The following is a 21,139-nucleotide window of genomic DNA, read 5'->3' as shown; positions in this document are numbered from 1 at the left end:
ACGCAGGCAGGGAGCCTGTCTCCTCCTCCCCACCTCCCCGCACCCGCCCCAGCTGACATTCCCCATCCTGCTTTCTTTCTCCAAACCTTCTTTCTCCTTCAACCCCTTCCCGAGGTTGCTAGCTTCCCCAGTCTCTTTTCTCAGGTCTCCCGTAATTAACCGTTAGCAGACTGATGAGCAAAGACCCAGGCGCTCTCCCACCGCTAGCTGACCGTGTAAAGCTAAGCCCCGGGATCCACCCCCCTGCCTCTCCCCGCCCGCTCTTCTCTGGATTGCCGCGAGGATCAAGAGCTCGGGGCCGCGGCTAAACTCCCACGTCGTCCTTCGGGGCCCGCAGCCAGCCACACCCCGGCGCTGGGACCTACGAATCCCGCCCTCAGCCTCGGGAGATCCGTCCGGTCCAGCAGGTGTGTCCCCTCCGCACCTGCGGGCGGAACCCCAGCTCCCGGGCTCTCCTGGCGCCAGAGCCCGCGGGGGAGCGGATCTGCCGTTTCGCAGTCCCCGTCCGCAGCGAACCCGCGCTGGAGGTGAAGGGAGGGGCGCCCTCCGCCCGCCCCGGAGCCGCGCCAACCCAGCTCCCTCCCCGACCCCGTAGGGAGCGGCTGCCTCCGCGCTCGGCCTCCACGCCCGCCCTGCAGCCCCGCGCCCAAGCTCCCCTCCCGGCGAGAGATACGTGCTCCGCTCCCGGGGCGCCGCTCCGGAGCCCCGAATCTGCGGCGCCGCGCGCGGAGGGTTAATCCCAACCGCCCCCGCCCCGCGGAGTCCGGGGGCCGGGTCGCCGAGAGCACCTCCCATTGGCCGAGGAGCCGGCTCGGCGCTGATTGGCTGGCGCTGCGGGCTCCGGCTGCCTCGGCTTCCCATTGGGCGCCGCCCTCGGGTGGCTGGAGTGTGGCGGTCCGGCCTCCGCAGGCTGCGCGGGGCCGAGCTAGCTGCTGCGGGTTCGCTGGGCAGCTGCCTGGGGACGCTGCTCCTGGGCCGGAGTTCCGACTTCCTTCCCGATACAGACGCCGCCGATCTTCTCCCGGATCGTCTTCCTCCGTAACCTGCTGCTTTCCTTTTTCCTTCCTCCCGGCTCCCACCTCCCGAATCCCCGCTGCCCTCTCCTGCTCCAGGGCCCTCCCGGAGCCGAGCATCCCCGGCATCCACCTGCCATCCTCCTGGCTTCTTGCCCTTCCTTGACCTCAGGTCCCGTGACCCACGGAGCCCCGTCATAACCTCACCAGACTCTCCTAAACTCCTTTTCCTCCTCTCTCTGCCAGCTCCCCACTCCAAATTCTAGCTACCCTTGACCTCTTGACCTCTGACCCTGACCTTCTCAATGGCTATCTCCTGCAGCGGTGAGGACTGCTGACACGGAGTCCTGCCCCTGAGTTCTGCTTACACCCCACCCTCCCACCCCACCCCCCGTTTCTGAAGCTTGTTTTTCACTTTCTTACTCCTGGGCCACTTCCTGTTACTGCTACCCCACCATGGACTTTTTGATGAGTGGCCTGGCGGCCTGCGGGGCCTGCTTGTTCACCAACCCCCTGGAAGTGGTAAAGACCAGGATGCAGTTGCAGGGGGAACTGCGGGCCCCCGGCACCTACCAGCGGCACTACCGAAACGTCTTCCATGCCTTCATCACCATCGGCAAGGTGGATGGCCCGGCTGCGCTGCAGAAGGGACTGGCCCCTGCTCTCTTATACCAGTTCCTGATGAATGGCATCCGCTTGGGCACCTACGGGCTGGCTGAGGCTGGGGGCTACCTGCACACGGCGGAAGGAGCCCTCAGCCGTCCCCGCAGCGCCGCAGCTGGGGCCCTGGCTGGGGTCATGGGAGCCTACTTGGGGAGCCCCATCTACATGGTGAGAGGAAGGGTCTTGCCTGGGGCCTTCCAGCAGACCATGGTGTAGGGCGGGGCCTGGGCCTTCAGGACCCGATCCTGAGATTGGGAGCGGGTTTGTGTTGGGGTGGATGAGGAATTCGAGTCATGTACATCAGCGATGTAGGGTTCAGGGAAAGTCTGGGCACCACAAAATTAGAATCCCACAGTCTCCTCCTTTGAGTCTTCTGGAATAGGTGAAGGGTCAATAGCCTGAGGGCCAGAGATGGGAAGTGACTAGCTTAAAGTCACACAGTTACTTGTTGCTAGGAGGAGGTCCTGTTTAGTGCTCCTCCTGGAAGAAACTGGGAGGCAGGCAGTTCTGTAAGACCTGCAGTGTGGTCTCACTCCCTGTGTGGGACATTCAGGGACAGTGACCCCCAGAGTCAGCCTCCACATGCCTCCCCGGGGTTTGGCTGACAGATACCCTTTGCAACATGCCTGAGGGTCAGATGGCGGAGCCTGGTCCACGGGGGTGGCTGGAGATCCAGTCTGGGAATAGGAGCCGTTGTGAGAGGCCAGACACCCAAGAGTTGCCTAAACGAGAACAATCTTAGGAAATGTTGCCATTCTCTAACCTCTCCATCCCCCACCCAACCCCCAAGGGAAGGAGGATGGAGAGGGGGTGGGGGGTGTCTCGCAGTGCTAGGAGATCCATCCCCTGGGACTGGAGCCAAGGGACACAGAGTCTCATGACCAGTGTGTTAATGGGAACAACAATAATTATCAGATTAAAAGGATATTCCATGCTGAACACCCTAGCAGAAGTATTATGGGGTCAAGCCTTTGGGTCTTTGAGGTGGGAGGCTAGCCCATGGGCCACAGGCTGTGATATTCTTTTGTTCCCAGGTGAAGACACATCTACAGGCACAGGCGGCCTCAGAAATTGCCGTGGGTCACCAGTATAAGCATCGGGTGAGGGTTCTCCAACCCTGCTGGAGTCCCTGCCCATTCTTTCCCATCCTCCGCACTGCCTCCCCTCCCCAGCTCCCTGCCTGCCCCCTACAACTCCCAACCCAGCCCCACCATCCCCCCCCATACACCCTGCCCCTCTTCTGGAGCAGGGAGAAAGGGAACAATGGCGGGTAGTATACCCATTCCGATTCTAAGTCCACATGGAACCGGTTGTCCCGACTCCGGGTGTCTGTGGAGGACCCATCGTTGGCAGTGTGAGGTGGCGGCCCCTGATGCTGGGGGGACTGAAGCCTGCCCCCATGGTCTTCCCCCTACCAGGGCATGTTTCAGGCGCTAAGCGAGATTGGCCAGAAACATGGGCTGGTGGGGTTGTGGCGCGGGGCCCTGGGCGGCCTGCCCCGAGTTATCATCGGTTCCTCCACCCAGCTGTGCACCTTCTCGTCCACCAAGGACCTCATCACTCAGTGGGAGGTACTACCCTGGGGGGGGAGAGGGCGGGGCCTCCCTTGGACTTCGGGCAAGGGGTGGACATGCTGAAGGGGACCCCAGAGGGGACCGTGCTCATGGTCAATGTCAAGGAACGGCAGGAAGCCTTGGGGGTCACTGACTTTACACCCTCCCCACAGTTCTCTTGTCACTCCCTCCCAGATGGTGGATCTGAGTCCTCCAGCATCCTGCCCTTCCTCCTTCACAGTCTTCTAACCAGCCGCATGGAAACTCCCTGAGTTACCCGCTCTCTACTCTCCCCAGGGCAGGGCCTGTCCTTTCCGAGGGGTCCAGGGATGAGCTGACACACCTCTCCCCCCTTCACCCTTAGATATTTCCGCCCCAGAGCTGGAAGGTGGCTCTGGTGGCTGCCATGGTGAGTGGCATCGCCGTGGTCCTGGCCATGACACCCTTTGATGTGGTCAGCACGAGGCTCTACAACCAGCCCACTGATGCCCAGGGCAAGGTAAGGGAATGTTCTGGAGGGCCGGCCGGCCGGTTGGGCAGGCCAGGGCAGGTGGTGGGTGAAAGCGAATGGTGGGTGCAGGAGGGGACAGCCTAGAATGCAGCCCGCTGAGAGGAGGCCCCTGGTGGGCTCTGACAAATGCCTTCCCTGTGCTCTCCCCCCCTCTCAACCTGCTCTCAGGGCCTGATGTACCGGGGGATACTGGATGCCCTTCTACAGACCGCTCGGACAGAGGGCTTCTTTGGCATGTACAAGGGTATAGGTGCCTCCTACTTCCGCCTTGGCCCCCACACTGTCCTTTCCCTCTTCTTCTGGGACCAGTTACGCACCCTCTACAACACGTACACCAAATGACACCAGGCACTCTTGCACACACCACCAAATCAGCACTCCTTGGACACTTCTGCCTCCAGTCCTGTGTCCTGGCCAACTTCTGACCAGGTGACCCTTCGTCCCTCCAAGGGGAACAGCCAACTCCACTCCCCATCTGATTTTCTCAGGGTTGAATCACTACAAGGGACAGTCTCCCTCCTTTCCTTTGGTGTCCCTTTAAACCTTCCCTCCCTTTCCTCCTGGACATGTCACACCCCTCCCCCCCTTCCTCAGGGCTGAACCAGTCACTCCAAAGTTTTCCCTCCTTTTGTTTGGACAGCCTTGGGTCCATTCTGATCCTATGCACAAACTTCTTTAACTCCCCACTACAAGACCAAAGGGAACTGAGGGGACCTAGGTGTCTTGTTAGATGCAAAGGCACAGAGATCTTATCTTGATTATAAAGCCAGTTTATTTCTGCAGACAGGTGTCTCATGTTTATGCACAGGGAAGGAATTAGGGGTATGTGTCCAACCCCTTGTTTCCCTTGAAGAATGAGGTCCCCGTGTACTAGAGCAACTTCACGCAGTGTTTCAGCATCTTTATTGGGGACCAAAGATGTTGGGGTCGTGAAGGGTCAGACCGGTCACCAGCTGTTCGAAGTCACCCAGGCTCCAGGGCGGAAGTGACAGATTTTCAGGACCAAGAGATAACCTATGGTCAGGGCTTGGGGGTGGGGGAACAGAGGGAGAGAGAACATCATCCAGGCCGCGGGTAGGGAAGTTCCCACTTCCTGTGCCCCGGAGGACCTGGGTATCTGTGACCCCAAACCTCTGGCCCTCTCCCTCTTACTTGGAGGACCCCACCAGCCAGTCTCCCGGCTCTGCCCCTCCCAGCATATCCTCCTGGGGACCCAGTCATGAGCCACGCATCCTTCCTGTCCTCCTTACGGGGGATCATTGAAGGTGAGCAGGAGATCAGTTTGGTACTGGGGCAGCCGCAGCAAAGCCTGGTGCACTGTCACATCCTTTGCTACCTAAAGCGATCAGAGTGGAGATGCTTACCTGACTATCCCTGCCCAGGGCCACTCCCTTCACCCGTCTGGGAATCTCACACTCCCCTGCCCTCACCTGGTGGTTTTCTTTAGCTACCTGCTGCTTGCCAGACAGGACCCAGGCTTCTTGACAGCAGCTCCTCAGAGCCAGGTTCTCCAAAAGGAGGGGCTGCACACTGTCCACCTGCACAGACCTAGCCCCCTGCACCCCGCCCACGTCCTCAAAGTGGTACCTAGAGTACGGGGATGAGGGTCAGGGAGGGCCGTCTCACACCCCCCAACTCCCCTCTCCCTCCAGCATCTTTTGAGTCCCTTGAGCTCCGCTCACTTCCGGTGATAAGGTGATGCCCTTGGAGTTCTCATTGCCCTGATTTACCGTGCAGTCGCAGGCCCCGCCCACCTCCTCGGCTCCGGCCCTCCCATTGGCCCGCCGCGCGGGCCACCGCCTCCCTCACCGCGCAGCCTCCTCTCCCTGCACGTGGGCCTGCAGCTCCAGAAGTTCCACGATCAGGCTCTGGTCCGTCACGCGGTGGCAGAAAACTTCCTGGTTGTCCGGGACCGGTCGGAGGTCGCTGGAGGGAGGCGAGGCGTACCCCGGCTGAGCCCCGCCCGCCTCTGCCCGCATCCCACCCGGCGGGCCAGCGGCGCCCACGCCTTCTCACCTTACGTCAAGGGCCCCGGGAGGGAGAGCGGCGGAGAAGGCGCCCCCGAACAGCGGGTAGTCTCGCGCGGGCTCCATGGGTTTGGGACCAGGGGCGGGCATTAGAGAGATGTAGAAGCAACCCACGCGCGGCCACGCGGCATCACCGCCGCCGCCTCGGGTCCCCTTAGCTCCCGCCCCTTTAAGGATGGGCCCCGCCCTGCAGCCGCGCTGGCCAATCGGCGCCTGCGCCGTGGGGGCGGGGCACAGCGGGGCGGGGCCCGGAAGCCTGGCTCTCCCGGGGGCGCGGGGCGGGACTTGGGGGTCGGCTGGGAGCTCACAGCTCACGCGTGGGGTTTGTGACGCCGTCGTGCTCGCTGGGTCGCGCCCCCCAGTCTTTTCTCTTTAAAGGGGTCGTATCTTAGACTGTCGCCTGAGACCCTCCTTGGGGGCCCTTGCTCGCGCGAGGTGGGGTCCAGGTGGGCTCTCCCGAGTCCGGGGAGAATCCTTTGAGGGTCTCGCAGCTCCCCCTTGGGGCGTCTTGATGGCAGCCAGCTGCAAACCAGACCGCTAATTCCCGGATGCAGGGAGTTCGGGGAACACTGGGGCCAGGTGTGGGGCCGGGTTAGGATTCAGGCCTCTCGCCTTCCTTCAGGCCAGGCCCAACCCGGGGATTAGGTTTTTAATCCTCCTCAAATCTTGCCTTGAGAACGCAGCGGGGGCTGGGGGTGGCGAGGGGGGCCGCCCCCACACGCACCTGGAGGAAAACACGGATTAAACCCTCTGTTGTTGCTCTTTCATAGAATTTTAGAATTTCTTCAAGTTTCAGCTCGGTTACATCCTCCCCACTCATATTTCCATTCATGTTTGATCCCTGGCACCCGGCCGCGTTCAGGACATAATAGACCCTTTATGTATTGTTGAACGGTTGAATAAACCCCACCCACGGGGTTCCAAGTGCTGACTCTACTTACGGACCCTAGTAATTTCAGGACACTGGGGCCAGGGGGCACCTAATTTTCGGCCCCATACCAAAGCCGGGGGTACAAGGGCGATTAGGGCAGGATCCCTGCCTCACCGGGAACCGATGAGTACACTGAGTTGTAAAGTTTGGCCCAAAACTTACCAGGGCATCCTAGGAGTGTACTAGGCAGGAGAACATCCGGAAAGGTGGTGTTTGGGGAAATGCAAGTGTATCGGCTGGGCAAGGACGCAGTTGGGGTCCAGTGGGACCCGTGAGCGGTGCTGCTCGAGAGATTTTGTGCAGGGTTTTTACAAAGCATCCTAAAGAGCTTGGGCCGTTCCCTTCTTACTGCCAGCCTCAGACTTCTCTGGTCCTTATGTACTCATCTCTAAAACGTTGTTGGGATGTAGCTGTGTTTCTGGGCAAGGAGAGCGGACTAAGTTTGATCCTCGAGGAATTCTAGAGAGGGAGTGTTGCAGGTACTAGAGGGAGAGAAGGAGCCCAGACAATGGAAACCAAAGGAGCTAGAATAGAGAAGTCGGCTATACACTGCCTCTCTGGGATCTGGGATGAGATGTGGAGTGGCACACCTCTGCCCCTCCTTCCCCATTCCTGCCTGCTGAGCACTCCCACCCCCACCCCAGCCCCCCAGGCCAGTACCAGCTCTAGCTGCCTTGTGAGCAGTCAAGCAGATAGGGAACTCTTGGAAAGTGACCTTCAAGGACGAAGACATTAACATGGCCCTGGCACTGGGCACGAGGGATGGGAGCCTCCTGAGCCAGGAGCAGGGCGCACAGGATTAGGGCACTTCCTGATTTGGGGTCTCTGGCATGCCAGGAGCCATGCTCTTGGATGAGCCTTGTGCAGCCTGGGACTCCTGGCGCACCATAGTCCTTGAGCTCTTTTAAGTGTTAAGAAGCTGATCTCCACGAAGTGATTCAGGCACAGGGCCAGACCTCCTCTGGGAGAGTGGGGAAGGCAGCTGCCCTAACCTGGCAAATTCTCACTTGGACTTCACTTCTCTCCCTCTCATCCTCACTTCTGTCTTGGTGTCTGTCACTTCTCTGGTTCCTCCCAACTGCTGACTCTCTTGTATCTTCAAATTCCAACTCCCAAGAGACAGAATCCAAGGACCTGTTTGGACAGCTGTCCTGCCTGGCATCTTGCCAGGCCTCCCCCACTCCCGCTGGCTGTGGCTAGGATGATGAGACAAATCTCAATAAACTGAGGTGGCCCAAGCCATTTTTCTCGGGGGGGGGGGGTGAGGATTTGTCCCTGTCTTAGCTCACTGGTTAAACTAGACCTACAACTGATGGGATTCTGTCCCCTTATCTGAAGGACACTCCCTTATCTGATGCCCTGCCTGCAATTGACATTGCTGGTTTCTCTGGGGACAGGTGTCCCAGAGCACCCTGAGGGCACCAGGGTGTCAGACAGCTCCGTACACCTGAACTCAAGCATCAATTTGGGGCAACACATGTTTCTATTAAGCAGAGGTTCTGAACCTTTTTTTCTCCCAAGCATCCCCTTGGCAGCTTGGCGAGACCCACAAAAACAAGTTTTTGTTTATTTGAGAGTGAGTGAGAGCGCACAAGCAGGGGGAGCAGCAGAGGGAGGGAGGAAAGCGGGCTTCCCACTGAGCAGGGAGCCCAATACAGGACTCGATCCCAGGACCCCAGGATCATGACTGGAGCCGGAGCCAGAGACTTAATCTACTGAGCCCCACCAGGCGCCCCAGGAAATGAATATATTTAAATAATCAAAATTAAAACTCCAGATTTTTGTTTGAATAAAAATGTGCTTCTTTGTTATTCTGTTAGCAAGGTCTAGCAGCAGGTATGGTGGGTATAACGCATAACACAGACGCTCTGTTACTCCTCATTCTGCTGGGCTCTCGGATCTACAATCGCGCTTACAGGAGACCCAAAATTTCAAACAAGAGGTCACTGGAAAAAAAGTGCAACCATTTCCCATCCAAACTGATTGATTGGAGCTTAAGAAACCCAGCTATGAATTATGAGCCCTGGCCCAGCACCAAGCCACAGGAGAAGCTCAGGGGTAACCACACAGTAGGTTTCTAAACAAAGGCCTGACATCATGAATACGGTGTTTGAGGAAAACACAGCGTGTCCTTGTACTGGGGTTGAGCCTGTAGCCGTCACCCAGCACCCCCCACAGAACTTTCCAGCCCTGTATCTCCCCATTCTCCCCTCGTGCTCTAGATGCCAAGTACTCTGAACTTCCTTCAGCCCCTTGACCGGGTCCTCTTCCTTTGTGCCTCTCAGCTTTGACACCTATGCCATCCACCTAGAACTTTCTCCCCCTCTTCCCTGGCTAACTCACTGCCACGGTCGACTGCTCCTTCTGAGGGTGCCCGTGGCTCAGCCTTCCTGTCCCCACCGCAGGCTCCCCACTGTGTTGTAATGCTCTAATCTCCAATGGATTCTGAGCACCAGGAGGTCAGGGACTGTACCCATCATTCACGTTTAGCTTCTCCCTCAGTTGTGCAGGAGAGAAGCAGGGGGCTACCTCTAAATATTTCTTGAGTGGGTATTGCTTTAAAGACAAGAGGTTACTTACCCGTCAAGACCAGTCAAGAGATGTTGCACCAGGAAGAATTTGACTGGCCCTCGTTCCTGGTTCTTAGGAAGAAAACGGAATCCTTGGGATTTTCCAAGTGACAGGAGTTCTTTGTTATTCTTGGTGGGCCCCGATAGTTTACAGTAATGAGATGACTGATTGTTGATGCAAAGGGAGGAATCCGGATGGGGGTCAGCCACACCGTAGAGACCAACTGTGTGACTGAGAGCGTTGGTGCTTCGAGCCACTAGATATCAATCCAATAAAACCCCAAGCCCCAATAAAAATGCTGAGCATTGAGGCTTAGGGGAGCTTCTTGGATTGTAAACACACTCATGTGCCTGGAGGTGACACACCCTGTCTCCTGGGGGACGGGGCTTGGAAGTTCTGCTTCTAGGACCTTCCAGAACTTACCTTTGCCTGTCCTTACAGTGAAACAGCAATGCCAAGTCCGGCACTTTCCTGAGTTCTGCGAGTTGTCCCGGTGACTTACTGAATGTCTGGGCATGGCAGGGACCCTAGAATTTAGAGCCACTTGGCCAGAAACGTGGGTGACTTGTGGACCCGTGAGATTTACACCTGGCATCTGCAGTGAGGGTGGTCTTGTGGAAAACAGCCAGGAACTCATGGTGTCCAATGTTCCTCCAGTCGATGTTAGACCAGTTAGGGGACAACAGAAGTAGTCATCTGTGATATCCCATGTTCAAGGGGACGAGGGTCTGGGCAAAGCTGAACGAGACAGCAGAGGAAGAGATGGAGCCAGAAAAGCAATGAAGAAGCCATAATCTGGGTGATCCGGAAAGCGTGAAGCGTGGTGTCCCCGATGGAAGCCGGGTCAAGAACAAAGGCAACGAGGATGACCAACTAGGGTGGGGAAGGGGTTGGTTGTGGGTGGGGCAGAGAGGAGAGCGAGCCTCTGTCCTCGACCCTAAGTCACCAGACGGGGTTCTTCCCTCCTGCCACCTCCCAGTGGTGGAGTCCAGCGTCGCTGTTCCTGCCCTCCCTCCTCCTGGGCCTAGGATTGCCCAAGTCAGTGACCCAGAGATAATCACGCTCTGTGACCATGCTCGGTGACGTCCCTTCCCGAGGACCTTCTCTTTGCCTAGAGTTGGCAAAGGGCGCACAGCCTCAGAATGAGTTCTGTGTTCTCCCAGCTCGGTCCTGGAGAAACCCTCACTTTTGACCTCTCCACGGATCTTGATCCCCTGAACCTCACATCATGTATTCCAGAAACGGGAGGACGACGATGACTGGATGCGGGGAACTGGGAGAGGGGGTGCACCGTGGCAGACACCCCCCCGGTGGCCTGGCTTGCATCTGAGGGAAGTGGGAGTGGGGAGAGGTCCCCTAGTCACAGCTCTTCGGAATCTGGGGGACCCTCACAGGGAAGGAGGTACACTACATTCTCATAGAAGGTGCCCTTGGGAGTCCATGGGGTCCCAGCCCCCAAAGTGCCACATAAACCTTTGTTCTTTTTATCTGTTTATTTGGCTAAGGTCATTTCCTTGTAACCAGCCACAGGGGAAGTTTTGGGAGTGGGGAGGGCTGCATGCACTCTGTGGGAAAAGGATCTGGGGGCCAGAAGAGTTTGCCTCGGGGTGAAAAGGAGGTCAGCTAAGCCAGGACTCAGTGGTGAAGGACTTGGGCTGGCTCCCTAGCTCCTTCTGTTGCCCTGGATTCCTTCCCATGGGTGACCCAGGATACTCCAGTGACTCAGGCCATGGGAAACCAGCCCCTCAGCCTCCTGTTTTTTTCTGCCAGTCCCTTAAACACGGATTAGCAGAACCTTCCTAGATGACCTTTTCAGTACACACACCCGGGACTCCCCAGTCATCTCCATCCCAGATCTCTCCTGTCTGCCTGCTGGATACCTCCGTTCTGGCATCCCACTAACCCCTCAGACTAGACTCGACGTGTCTGAAACTGACAGGTCACCTCCCAAATGTGTGCCATCCCCTGTGTTCCAATCATAGCTGGTGAGATCATCCCTCCCCAGTGATCCAAACTTCACCACTGGCTCTGCTCTCTTCTCCTCCCGCCACATCCCGTTCTTGGCAACTCTGCTAGCGTCTCTGGAATCCTTCCATTCCTCCCCATGGATGTTTCCACCGCCCCAGTCCGGCCAGGATTTCCTGCCTGGAGAGGGCTGTGCTTTCTTACCGGACTCCCCACATCCTCCTCTGCGGCTTGAGTGGTCGTGTGCCGCTTCCAGTCTGCGACGAGAGAAGAATTAGGCACAAACAAGTCAGCTGCTCAAGAGATTGGGAGCACGGGACAAGAGTCGAAAAGGACTGCTGCCACGAGCAACTCCACAGTCTCACTTTTATTGGATAGAAAATAGGCAACAGAAGGACTGATAAAAGTCAAACGTTAGTCACGTCTTGCAGGCAAGCAAGGAGGGTAAGGTTTATAGTTAACCAAGCACATTCAAAGGACTCATCTAACTAACAACAGGCACTTCTGGGAAGGGAAAGGAGCGATAACAGAAAAGGGAAACAGGCGGTTTTCATGCCACCCTGAGCTGACTGGGCTGACAGGTGCTCGGCTTCCCTGAAGCAGGCGGCGTTCTGCCCTGGGCGGGCCGGGCGCTCCCGGCTGCCCAACTTCACGGTCATACGTCATCCTTCTCCCAAAGACCTGCTGCCAGTATATGTATTTCTTAAGGCCATATCTAAATGTGTTTGGTAACTAATAAAATCTTCCAAGGGTTACAGTTTAAGTAACAAATTGTTCCGAGGGGCAAGTGGCGCCCGAACAGGGACCGGGGCCAGACCAGACCTGATCTGATCAGAAATAAAACAGGAGAAGAAGCCCCAACGTGAGTTTTGCACAGCCGTGCGTTTTTCCTGCTGGTAAGTTGTGGGCCATTATCACAGGGTATGGGTAATCTAGAGAGCACAAACGATTATCGCCCTTACGTTTATTTATTGAGAAGGCTCCTGAAGGCGGGAGGAGGAAAAGTCCGCGAGGGCCAACTTAAGGCGCTTTTAAAGGTAACTGAAGAACATTGCTCCTGGTTCCCTATATTAGGGACTTTAGATTTACAAACATGGAAAAAAGTAGGTTACGAATTAAAACTTTCGTATCTGAAAGGAAAGCAAATTCCAGTCATTATATTGCCTACTTGGACCCTCATTCGCTCCGTTTTGGAGACTTTACAAACCCTTGATTCAGAAAGCGATAATGAATGTTCAGGAGAAACTAAAAAAGAGGAACCTGAACATGCCATCCAGGAGAAGGAAGAAACTATTAAGGCCACCAGAAAGGAATATAGAAAGGAGGGGCACCTGTGTGGCTCAGTGGTTTAGGCTGCTGCCTTTGGCTTGGGTCATGATCTCGGGGTCCTGGGATCGAGCCCCGTGTCGGGCTCCCTGCTCCACAGGAAGCCTGCTTCTCTCTCTCTGCCTGCCTCTCTGCCTGCTTGTGATCTCTGTCTGTCAAATAAATAAATAAAATCTTAAAAAAAAAAATAAGGAATATAGAAAGGAGGAAACTCCTCCTCCTCCTCCAGTAACAGAACAAAAAGTGCCCATGCCACTGTCGCCATCGGCTCCGCCGTTCTATAAGAAGGCACCAGGCACCATTTAATGAAAAAGATAAAAAGTACATGCTATCGGCTGTTCAGAAAGGCTTCTTTGAAGCACAGCGAGCGGGAGACCTAGATGTCTTGCATTTTAATTTCCCGGTTATTATTACAGAACATGTCGCTCCAGGACATGATCCTAACAATCCTAATGGTGTCTATGAGGCCAAGCATGAGCAATTTCCCTTCAAATTGTTGAAGGAACTAAAACAGGCAGTACAAAACTATGCAGCTAATTCTTCATTTACAACAGGAATTATTCAAGGCATCACAGACTTACTCCGACGGATTGGTCATTGCTAGCAAGAACAGTTCTATCTCCAAGTGAGTTCTTGCAATTCAAAACATGGTGGCAAGATCAAGCAGAAATAGCAGCTGCCTATAATAGAGCTCATAACATTCCTATTTCCATGGAACAGCTCATGGGTCTCGGACCATGGGTCCAGGTTCGAGACCAGGTATTGATGAGTGATCAAGCTGTTGAGCAGCTCCGGCGTTGCTGTTTGAGAGCATGGGAGAGAATAGAATCTCAGGGACATAAGTGCTCTTCTTTTCAAAAAGTGGTACAGGGTCCAAGAGAGCCCTATACTGATTTTGTTGCAAGATTGCGAGAGGCTGTCAGAAGACAGATAAATAATCTTGAGGCTGTGGATACCATTATGCAACTGTTGGCTTATGAGAATGCTAATTCTGATTGTAAGAAGTTGCTAGCACCCTTTAAAGGCAAGGGAACATTGACAGATTATATTAAGCTATGTCAAGAAGTAGGAACAGAGACCTATAAAGCCGATTTGTTAGCTCAAGCAATGGCTGCTCTGACCATAGGAAATTTTTTTTTTAAAGATTTTATTTATTTATTTGACAGAGAGAGAGATCACAAGTAGGCAGAGAGGCAGGCAGAGAGAGAAAGAGAGGAGGAAGCAGGCTCCCTGCTGAGCAGAGAGCCCCATGCGGGACTCGATGCCAGGACCTTGAGATCATGACCTAAGCCGAAGGCAGCGGCCCAACCCACTGAGCCACCCAGGCGCCCCTGGTCACAGGAAAATTTAAAGGACAATGTTTCAACTGTGGGCAAGCAGGGCACAAATATTAATCTTACTTTTGGATATCAAAATAGGCCAATATGTATCATCAATCATTCCTTGTCCCTGGTATTCAGAGATGGTTGGTGGACCTTCCTACTAACAATTATTTGGCTAAAGCTCAGTTACATTTACTCTCCATTAAAGGATTCCAAGCCTACAAATATTGGGGTCCTAGCTATAACGCAGCACCCCCTATTCCCAAATGCAAACCTACACAAATGTGGTCAGATGAGGGAATTCGCCCTTTATGGAAGGATTGTAGAGCTTCTCACCCCAGTATTATTATTAATGATTCCTATGGAATTGTATGGGACTGGTCCCCTACGGGGATGGCAGTCACCAATTGTACTGGGGAACCCTGCTCCCCTCATCGAAAGTTAAAATGGCAAGTTTTTGATGATCCCATTTTACCGCAAACCTTAGCTTCAGGAGATGCACCTCTGGTGTGGCTTGGGCAAGGACTTTCTATGCCATCTCCTTTTGTTGATTATCATAAAAGACAAAAGAATTTATGGAAGGTCACTACTGCTTTAAGTCACGTAAGAGTTTGGAATGGCTCTTACATTCATCAGTCTAATAATTATGCATGGGTAAGAGCTTGTGTTAGAGATCCCTATGTTTTTGTTATTGGAAAAATGACTTTTATTCATAGTAATAGAGAAATAGACTGTCTAAACTGTAAGATGTTCACCTGGGTAGATAAGAATGTTTATAAAGATAATTCTGTCATTCTCATAGCTAGAAGAAGAATAGGCATTTGGCTACCGGTGAAACCCCACAGTGTTTGGGAAAGCTCTCCAGAAGTACATATACTTTTAACGGTATTGAAGAACTGGGTCCATAGAACAAAAAGATTTGTTGGGTTACTTACAACAGCTATTCTAGGAATTATAGCCATTACTGCTACAGCGACCACTGCAGATATGGCCTTGCATCAAACTATACAAATTACACAATTTGTACAGAAGTGGCACGAGAATGCTAGCAAGGCCTGGAATCAACAAACGTTCATAGATCAAAAATTAGATGAATGTGTCTCTGATTTAGAAACAGCCATGATATATATAGGAGATGATCTTCAGAATATAAAACTTAGACTTCATACTTTATGTGATTGGAATGTTTCTTCTGTGTTACTCCCCATGTCTATAATGAATCAGAAGTATCTTGGAGCAAAATTCGGTGACGTATTACTAACCATTATGTTGATAATCTAACCTTAGATATTAAACAACTTCAAGATACGATTCTAAGTATTACTCACTCATCATTATAATCTGTTCCAGGAGTGAGTTTTACTCAAAGAATTAATGATATTCTGTCTGATTTAAACCCTTCTACTTGGATCACACAAACTGGTCTTGGTGTTACAGGTGGATTGATTATTCTTCTTATTGCTGTAATCTTTTTATGCTTAGTCCTCAGAAGCACGCGAAAATCCCTCCAACGACTGAAAAATCAAGAAGCTGCAAAATCAACTTTTCTACTTCTTCACAAACAAAAGGGGGGAGATGCTGCTGCCCCTCGGAACAACTTGTTACTTAAACTGTAACCCTTGGAAGATTTTACTAGTTACCAAGCACATTTAGATATGGCCTTAAGAAATACATACACTGGCAACAGGTCTTTGGGGAGAAGGACGATGTACGACCGTGAAGCTGGGCAGCTGGGGATGGCCAGCTTGCTCAGGGCAGAACGCTGCTTCTTCACAGAAGCTGGGCAGCTGGGGATACCTGGCTCACTCAGGGTGGAAGGCTGCCCCTTCACCGAAGCCAGGCAGCCGGGAACACCCGGCCCGCCCAGGGCGGAACCCCCCCTGCTTCAGGGAAGCCGAGCACCTGGGAACGCCCGGTCAGCTCAGGGTGGAACGAAACCGCCTGCTTCCCTTTTCCGTTATCACTCCTTTCTCTTCCCAGAAGTGCCCGGTGTTAGTTAGACGAGTCCTTTGAATACGCTTGGTTAACTATAAAATCTTCCAAGGGTTACAGTTTAAGTAACAAATTGTTCGGAGGGGCAGCCGCAGTCGTGTCTCTGTCCCTCTATAAACCCCTCCCAGAGAGATTCCCCATTGCTCTTGGGATGGAGTCCAGGTTCCCTAACATGCTTTGCTGGGTCTTTCACTGTGCCTGTCCTCTCTCCCCCCATTCAGGGAACGTTCCAGACTCTCACCTGCATTCAGGTCCTTAAGTCACCATGTTGCTGGCCCGGGAGGCTTTGCCAGGACCATTCTGCTTTCCTCAGCTGTCCTTCCCTCTTCCCTGTAACAAGCTGTGACTCCTCCCTCAGTCCTCAGTCCCAGGATCCCTCCCCGAGCCTGAAAGCTGGGTCCCCAGTCCCTGCGGGGAGCTCCCACGGCAGCCTAGCCTCCCCTGAATGACCCTCCATGGAGATGGCTTGATAGGACAGTCTCCCTTCCTCCTAGCAGGAGGCCCTTGAGCTTTTTATTACCTGAATGAGAGATCCAGTAGGCCTGCTTCACATCCTTTATCCCATTCTGTCACACCCAAAGCTGCACCAACCCACCCCTTCCCTGGAGGCACTCCTAGTGCGCTGCTCACACAGGAAGGTCTTCCTTGAAGCCCAAGACAGTACTCCAACCCAGCACGGGGCGGCCGGGGGTGGAGTGGAGGTGGGGGGCTTCCACCATCTGGTTGGGTGCTGCCCTCAGGTGTCCAAGGACAGGCTGAAATTTCTTTGATTTTCACCCAGGGTTTTGTTTGTTTGTTTGTTTTTAAAGATTTTATTTATTTATTTGACACACAGAGAGAGATCACAAGTAGGCAGAGCAGCAGGCAGAGAGAGAGGGGGAAGCAGGCTCCCCGCTGAGCAGAGAGCCCGATGTGGGAGCAGGACCTTGGGATCATGACCTGAGCGAAAGGCAGAGAGGCTTAACCCACCGAGCCACCTAGGCGCCCCTCTACCCAGGGTCTTGACTAGAGCAGGAGGTAGGGAAATAGGCTTGCCCACCCCCAGGGGGGCCTGCTGGCTGCCAGGCAGGTGCTAAATTAAGAAAAATGTAAGACTTAGTGGCCTGGCATCCCTCCACCCCAACCTGAGTGTGCACGCGCACGCGCACACACACACACACACACACACACACACACACAGTGTCCCTCATTTGATGCGATGACAAGAGCTTGTAACTTTGAACCCCTAGAGAAAGGAAGTAAAAGGAAAAAATGCTTGAGAGGAGCTGCCAAGCTGAACCACCGGAAACCAGACTGAGTTCACTCTTCTATTAAAGAATAAAAACAAAAAATCCCCGAGTGTATCGGTCCTTACTAATGTTAACATTCGGATTTATTCCTGTGTTCCTAGAGGCTGACAGGTGCCACACTAGGTGGGAGGAGTTAGGGGAAGGTGGAGATGCGGTTCCCGCTCTCATGGACTGAAGAGACCATCGCTGGAGGGACACGTAGCTCAGTGTATGGCTGCGATGTGGGGAACTCTCGCAGCAGTGACTGGGGTGGAAAAGGGTGTGCGGAGTTCCCAGTATTGAGCTGTTGACTGATGAAACCCCAAAAAAGGACAGGACTCGATGGTCAGCTTTAGATGTTGCCATGGAAGTTTTGTTTTGTCTTTTGAGAAAGCAAATGTGAATGAGGTCCAGGGTAGGGGGGTCAGGGGGAGGGCAGAGGGAGGAGAAAGAATCCCAAGCAGGTTCCACACATGCTCAGCGTGAGCCTGACACAAGGCTCCCATCCCACAGCCCTGAGATCAGGACCTGAGCAAAAATCAAGATTCGGATGCTCAACTGACTAAACCACCCAGATGCTCCTAAAAGAGGCTTATTTTTTGTTTTCTTTTTGTTTTTAACATTTTAAAAGTAATCCTGGGACACCTGGGTAGCTCAGTCAGTTGAGCGTCTGCCTTTGGCTCGAGTCATGATCCCAGGGTTCTGGGATCGAGACCTGCATCAGGCTCCCAGCTCAGTGGGGACTCTGCTCCTCCTTTCGTCTGCAGCTCCCCCTGCTTTCTACTCTCTTCTCTATCTGACAAATAAATAAAATCTTAAAACAATTTTTTTAAAGTAATCCCTGCACCCAATGTGGGGTTCAAACACACATCCCCAAGATCAAGGATTGCATGCTCCACTGACTGAGCCAGCCAGGCGCCTCTAGGTGGCTTTTTAAAATTCTATTTTTTTTTTCAAAGATTTTATTGAATTATTTGACAAAGAGAGAGATATACAGCAAGAGAGGGAACACAAATGGGGGAGGTGGGAGAGGGAGAAGCAGGCTTCCCACTGAGTAGGGAGCCCGATTTGGGGCTCAATCCCAGGACCCTGGGATTATGACCCAAGCTGAAGGCAAAGGCTTAACAACTGAGCCACCCAGACGCCCTTAAGTAACTTTTTTAGAGCTCAAGTGGAGAGCTGTTGCTATCCGTCCATGGCAAATTATTACTGTTGCTCAACTAGAGTGTCCGCTTACTGCCTCTCATTTCTAATTCCCATTCTGTTTCCCCACATGGGTGGGTCAGGATGAATTTAGGAGACAGTCGGCCCTGTTGTCTGGCTTTCTCAGAGAAAGCTGATGGGTTGGATTTTGTCACATGGGAATGTGGAAAGATACTTGGTCAACTTAAAGGGCATCAGATAAGTTATGCCTCGAAGTCAGACGAATGGGGAAAAAAGAAGTGGATTGGGGGGATGGTGTTACTGAGTGGGAGGTCCTGATGACTTTGAGATCTTGGAGTACTGAAGATGAAGAAAGAAGCTAAAAGGAAGGGAAGTTATGGTCACAGGTAGGGTGCTGGGTCAGTGAGCTTGGAGGTACAGAAGATGTGGGAGATGGTGAAACCCAAGGGAAGTGGTTGGCCAAGGCAGAATAGAGAAAGTCATTGGAGAATGATCTAGAGTGTTCAGTGGTCATTGATGTGCATCTAGGACAATGGAAGGGACTGAGGTGGACAGCAAGACTCGACCAGGAACCAATGCCTGTGAAGAATGAGAGGGAGTTAGGATGGGTACAATAGGATAAGGTTTGGCTCCAAGTGATAGAAAACACTGAAGCCAGGCTAAACACGATGGAAGTTTGTCTCCCCCGCCCTCTTCTATGTCAAGACACCCAGTCTCCTCCTATCTTGTTACTCTGCACCACGTGATGTCAATTCCAAAATCTATCTCCTGGTCCAATATGGGTGCTGGAGTTCCAGCAATCACGTCTTCAGTCCAGAGGGCAGGAAGCAGAAAGAGCTGAAGGGAAGCATCCACCCTTCCTTTAAGAACACTTGGAAGTTGTAAACATTTTCTCTCCTGTTGGTCAGAATATAGCCCCACCTGTTAAAAGCAGCTAGGAGACATCATCTTTATTTTGAACACACACAACCCCTGCTAAAGTACTTGAAGGTTATATTTGTAGAGGAAGAATCAGATATGGGGGAATACTTGGCTGTCTCATACGCAATGATTGGAAAGCCAGCAGAATACCAAATAGGGGGTGAAAGTGATTTAGTAGGATGCTGTGAGCCTAAAATGGGGCAAGATTTTCTTCAAAGGGGGTGGAGAATAATCTGGAGGACCCAAACCCCAAATCTGTGGGAGGTATGTGAAGTTTGAGACTGAAAGCCACCACTTAAAATGGGGGGTGGAGTGGCTTCTTGGGAGTCACTGGTTTCCTGTGAAGAAAATGAGGATGAGGGGTGCCTGGGTGGCTCAGAGGGTTAAGCCTCTGCCTTCGGCTCAAGTCATGATCTCAGGGTCCTGGGATCGAGCCCCTCATTGGGCTGTTTGGCAGGGAGCCTGCTTCCCCCTCTCTCTTTGCCTGGCTCTCTGCCTACTTGTGATCGCTGTCTCTCTGTCAAATAAATAAATAAAATATTTTAAAAATAAATAAAAAAAGAAAGAAAATGAGGACGGGCAGCCTGTCGGGGGTTTGCTAGGGGGTGTTTGCAAGGAGTGGGCAGAGGCAGAGGCTGGGTCTGGGGCCGGCAACACAGGGCTGGGAGGCTGCATGGCCTCAGTCCTGGTTGTGGTTGAGGGTGGGTCTTGCTTGGCCAGGGTGACCTGGAGCAGAAAACTCTCCATCTCCAGATGCACACATGCAATGATCACAGCCAGCCAGACAGTCACCTCACACATCCTCCTTTTTTGCCTCGAGCACGAAGTAAACTTGACATCTAAGCCTTGATATCAGTCCCGACATTCTGCATTTGGGATTATCTAGTTCAAAAGATCATGGTTAAAAAATTCAACAGAGTACATGTGATGATCTAATTGGCCTTTCTGGATGATTTGTGAATTAGGCAGCAAACCCTCTAGCAGTTGAGGTAGGGTAGGGGGGCTCTGAGCAGTTGGCAAGTGGCAGGAGGATGGGGGCGAGTGATTAGTAAAATGATTGTTCCTGGCAAGGTGACTTTCCTTTAGCGGGGAGAACAGGGGGCCCCACAATGCACAATACAGCTTCCCTTGGAAGATGGAGAGGCCCATGTGGCAGACTCATTGGTACCCATCAGAAAACTCAACTGAACAGTTAAGACTACATTTTGGAGGGCACACGAGTGGTGTAGTTAAGCATTTGATTCTTGGTTTCGGCTCAGGTCATAATCTCGGTCGGGGTCATGGGACGGAGCCCCGAAGTGGGGCCCGAGCTGAGCACGGACTCTGCTTGCGATTTGCTCTCCCTCTGTCCACCCCGTTCATGCTAAGATAAATCAAGTTTAAAAAAAAAAAGCCTACATTTTAGGGGGGAGGGCGACAATGCAATGAGATTAGGTATTAAACCCCCTTTTGGGGACTTGGCCTAAGTGATGTCGCTTGGGGCCTATTGTTTTAAGACTGGGAGAGAGAGGTGGGGGCAAGGGGCAAAGGGATAGGGACAGCATTTTTATCTGAGTGAGCCAGAGTGAGCACTGGGGGAGAGGGCGGAAGGAGCAGACTCCCCGCTGAGCAGGGAGCCCAGTGCAGGGCTCAATCCCAGGACTGCAGAATCCTGACCCCAGCAGATGCTTAACCGAGACACCCCAAGAATTTTTTTAAAGGCATCTTTCAGTGTGGGAACTACTTTTCCACCCATTTTTTTTTTTTTTTAAGATTTTGAGAGCGAGCGAGCATGAGCAGGGGAGGGGCAGTAGAAGAGAATGCTAAGCAGACTCCCCACCTAGCACAGATCCCAGCATGGGGCTCATGGCGCTCAATCCTGCAACCCTGAGTTATGACCGGAGCCCAAATCAAGAGCCAAAAACTCAACGGA

At 53.1% G+C, this 21,139-nt stretch overlaps 2 protein-coding genes across 6 annotated transcripts; one reads left to right on the top strand and one right to left on the bottom strand.

Annotated features, from left to right (window-relative positions):
- The first annotated feature begins 595 nt into the window (after positions 1 to 595).
- On the top strand, positions 596 to 4,522 carry SLC25A35 (solute carrier family 25 member 35). Of its 2 annotated transcripts, XM_082708376.1 has the most exons (5): positions 596 to 1,844; positions 2,711 to 2,776; positions 3,095 to 3,247; positions 3,594 to 3,728; positions 3,909 to 4,522. In XM_082708376.1, the coding sequence occupies exons 1-5, from the start codon at positions 1,470 to 1,472 to the stop codon at positions 4,080 to 4,082; spliced, it is 903 nt and encodes a 300-aa protein (XP_082564502.1). In that variant the 5' UTR covers positions 596 to 1,469; the 3' UTR covers positions 4,083 to 4,522. The 2 variants fall into 2 exon arrangements, with proteins under 2 accessions (XP_082564502.1, XP_082564503.1); XM_082708377.1 differs by lacking the exon at positions 3,095 to 3,247 and having other exon boundaries at positions 884 to 1,844.
- On the bottom strand, positions 4,495 to 5,983 carry RANGRF (RAN guanine nucleotide release factor). Of its 4 annotated transcripts, none has more exons than XM_082708378.1 (5): positions 5,757 to 5,983; positions 5,550 to 5,666; positions 5,171 to 5,327; positions 4,991 to 5,076; positions 4,495 to 4,766 (listed from the first exon to the last, which is right to left on the bottom strand). In XM_082708378.1, the coding sequence occupies exons 1-5, from the start codon at positions 5,855 to 5,857 to the stop codon at positions 4,643 to 4,645; spliced, it is 585 nt and encodes a 194-aa protein (XP_082564504.1). In that variant the 5' UTR covers positions 5,858 to 5,983; the 3' UTR covers positions 4,495 to 4,642. The 4 variants fall into 4 exon arrangements, with proteins under 4 accessions (XP_082564504.1, XP_082564505.1, XP_082564506.1 ...); XM_082708379.1 differs by having other exon boundaries at positions 4,495 to 4,754; positions 5,757 to 5,949; XM_082708380.1 differs by having other exon boundaries at positions 5,192 to 5,327; positions 5,757 to 5,949.
- Positions 5,984 to 21,139: the final 15,156 nt, after the last annotated feature.

This window comes from Mustela nivalis (assembly GCF_964662115.1).
Source record: "Mustela nivalis genome assembly, chromosome: 17".
Taxonomy (NCBI): Eukaryota; Metazoa; Chordata; class Mammalia; order Carnivora; family Mustelidae; genus Mustela; species Mustela nivalis.
This window is presented reverse-complemented; position numbering and strand designations above follow the sequence as displayed.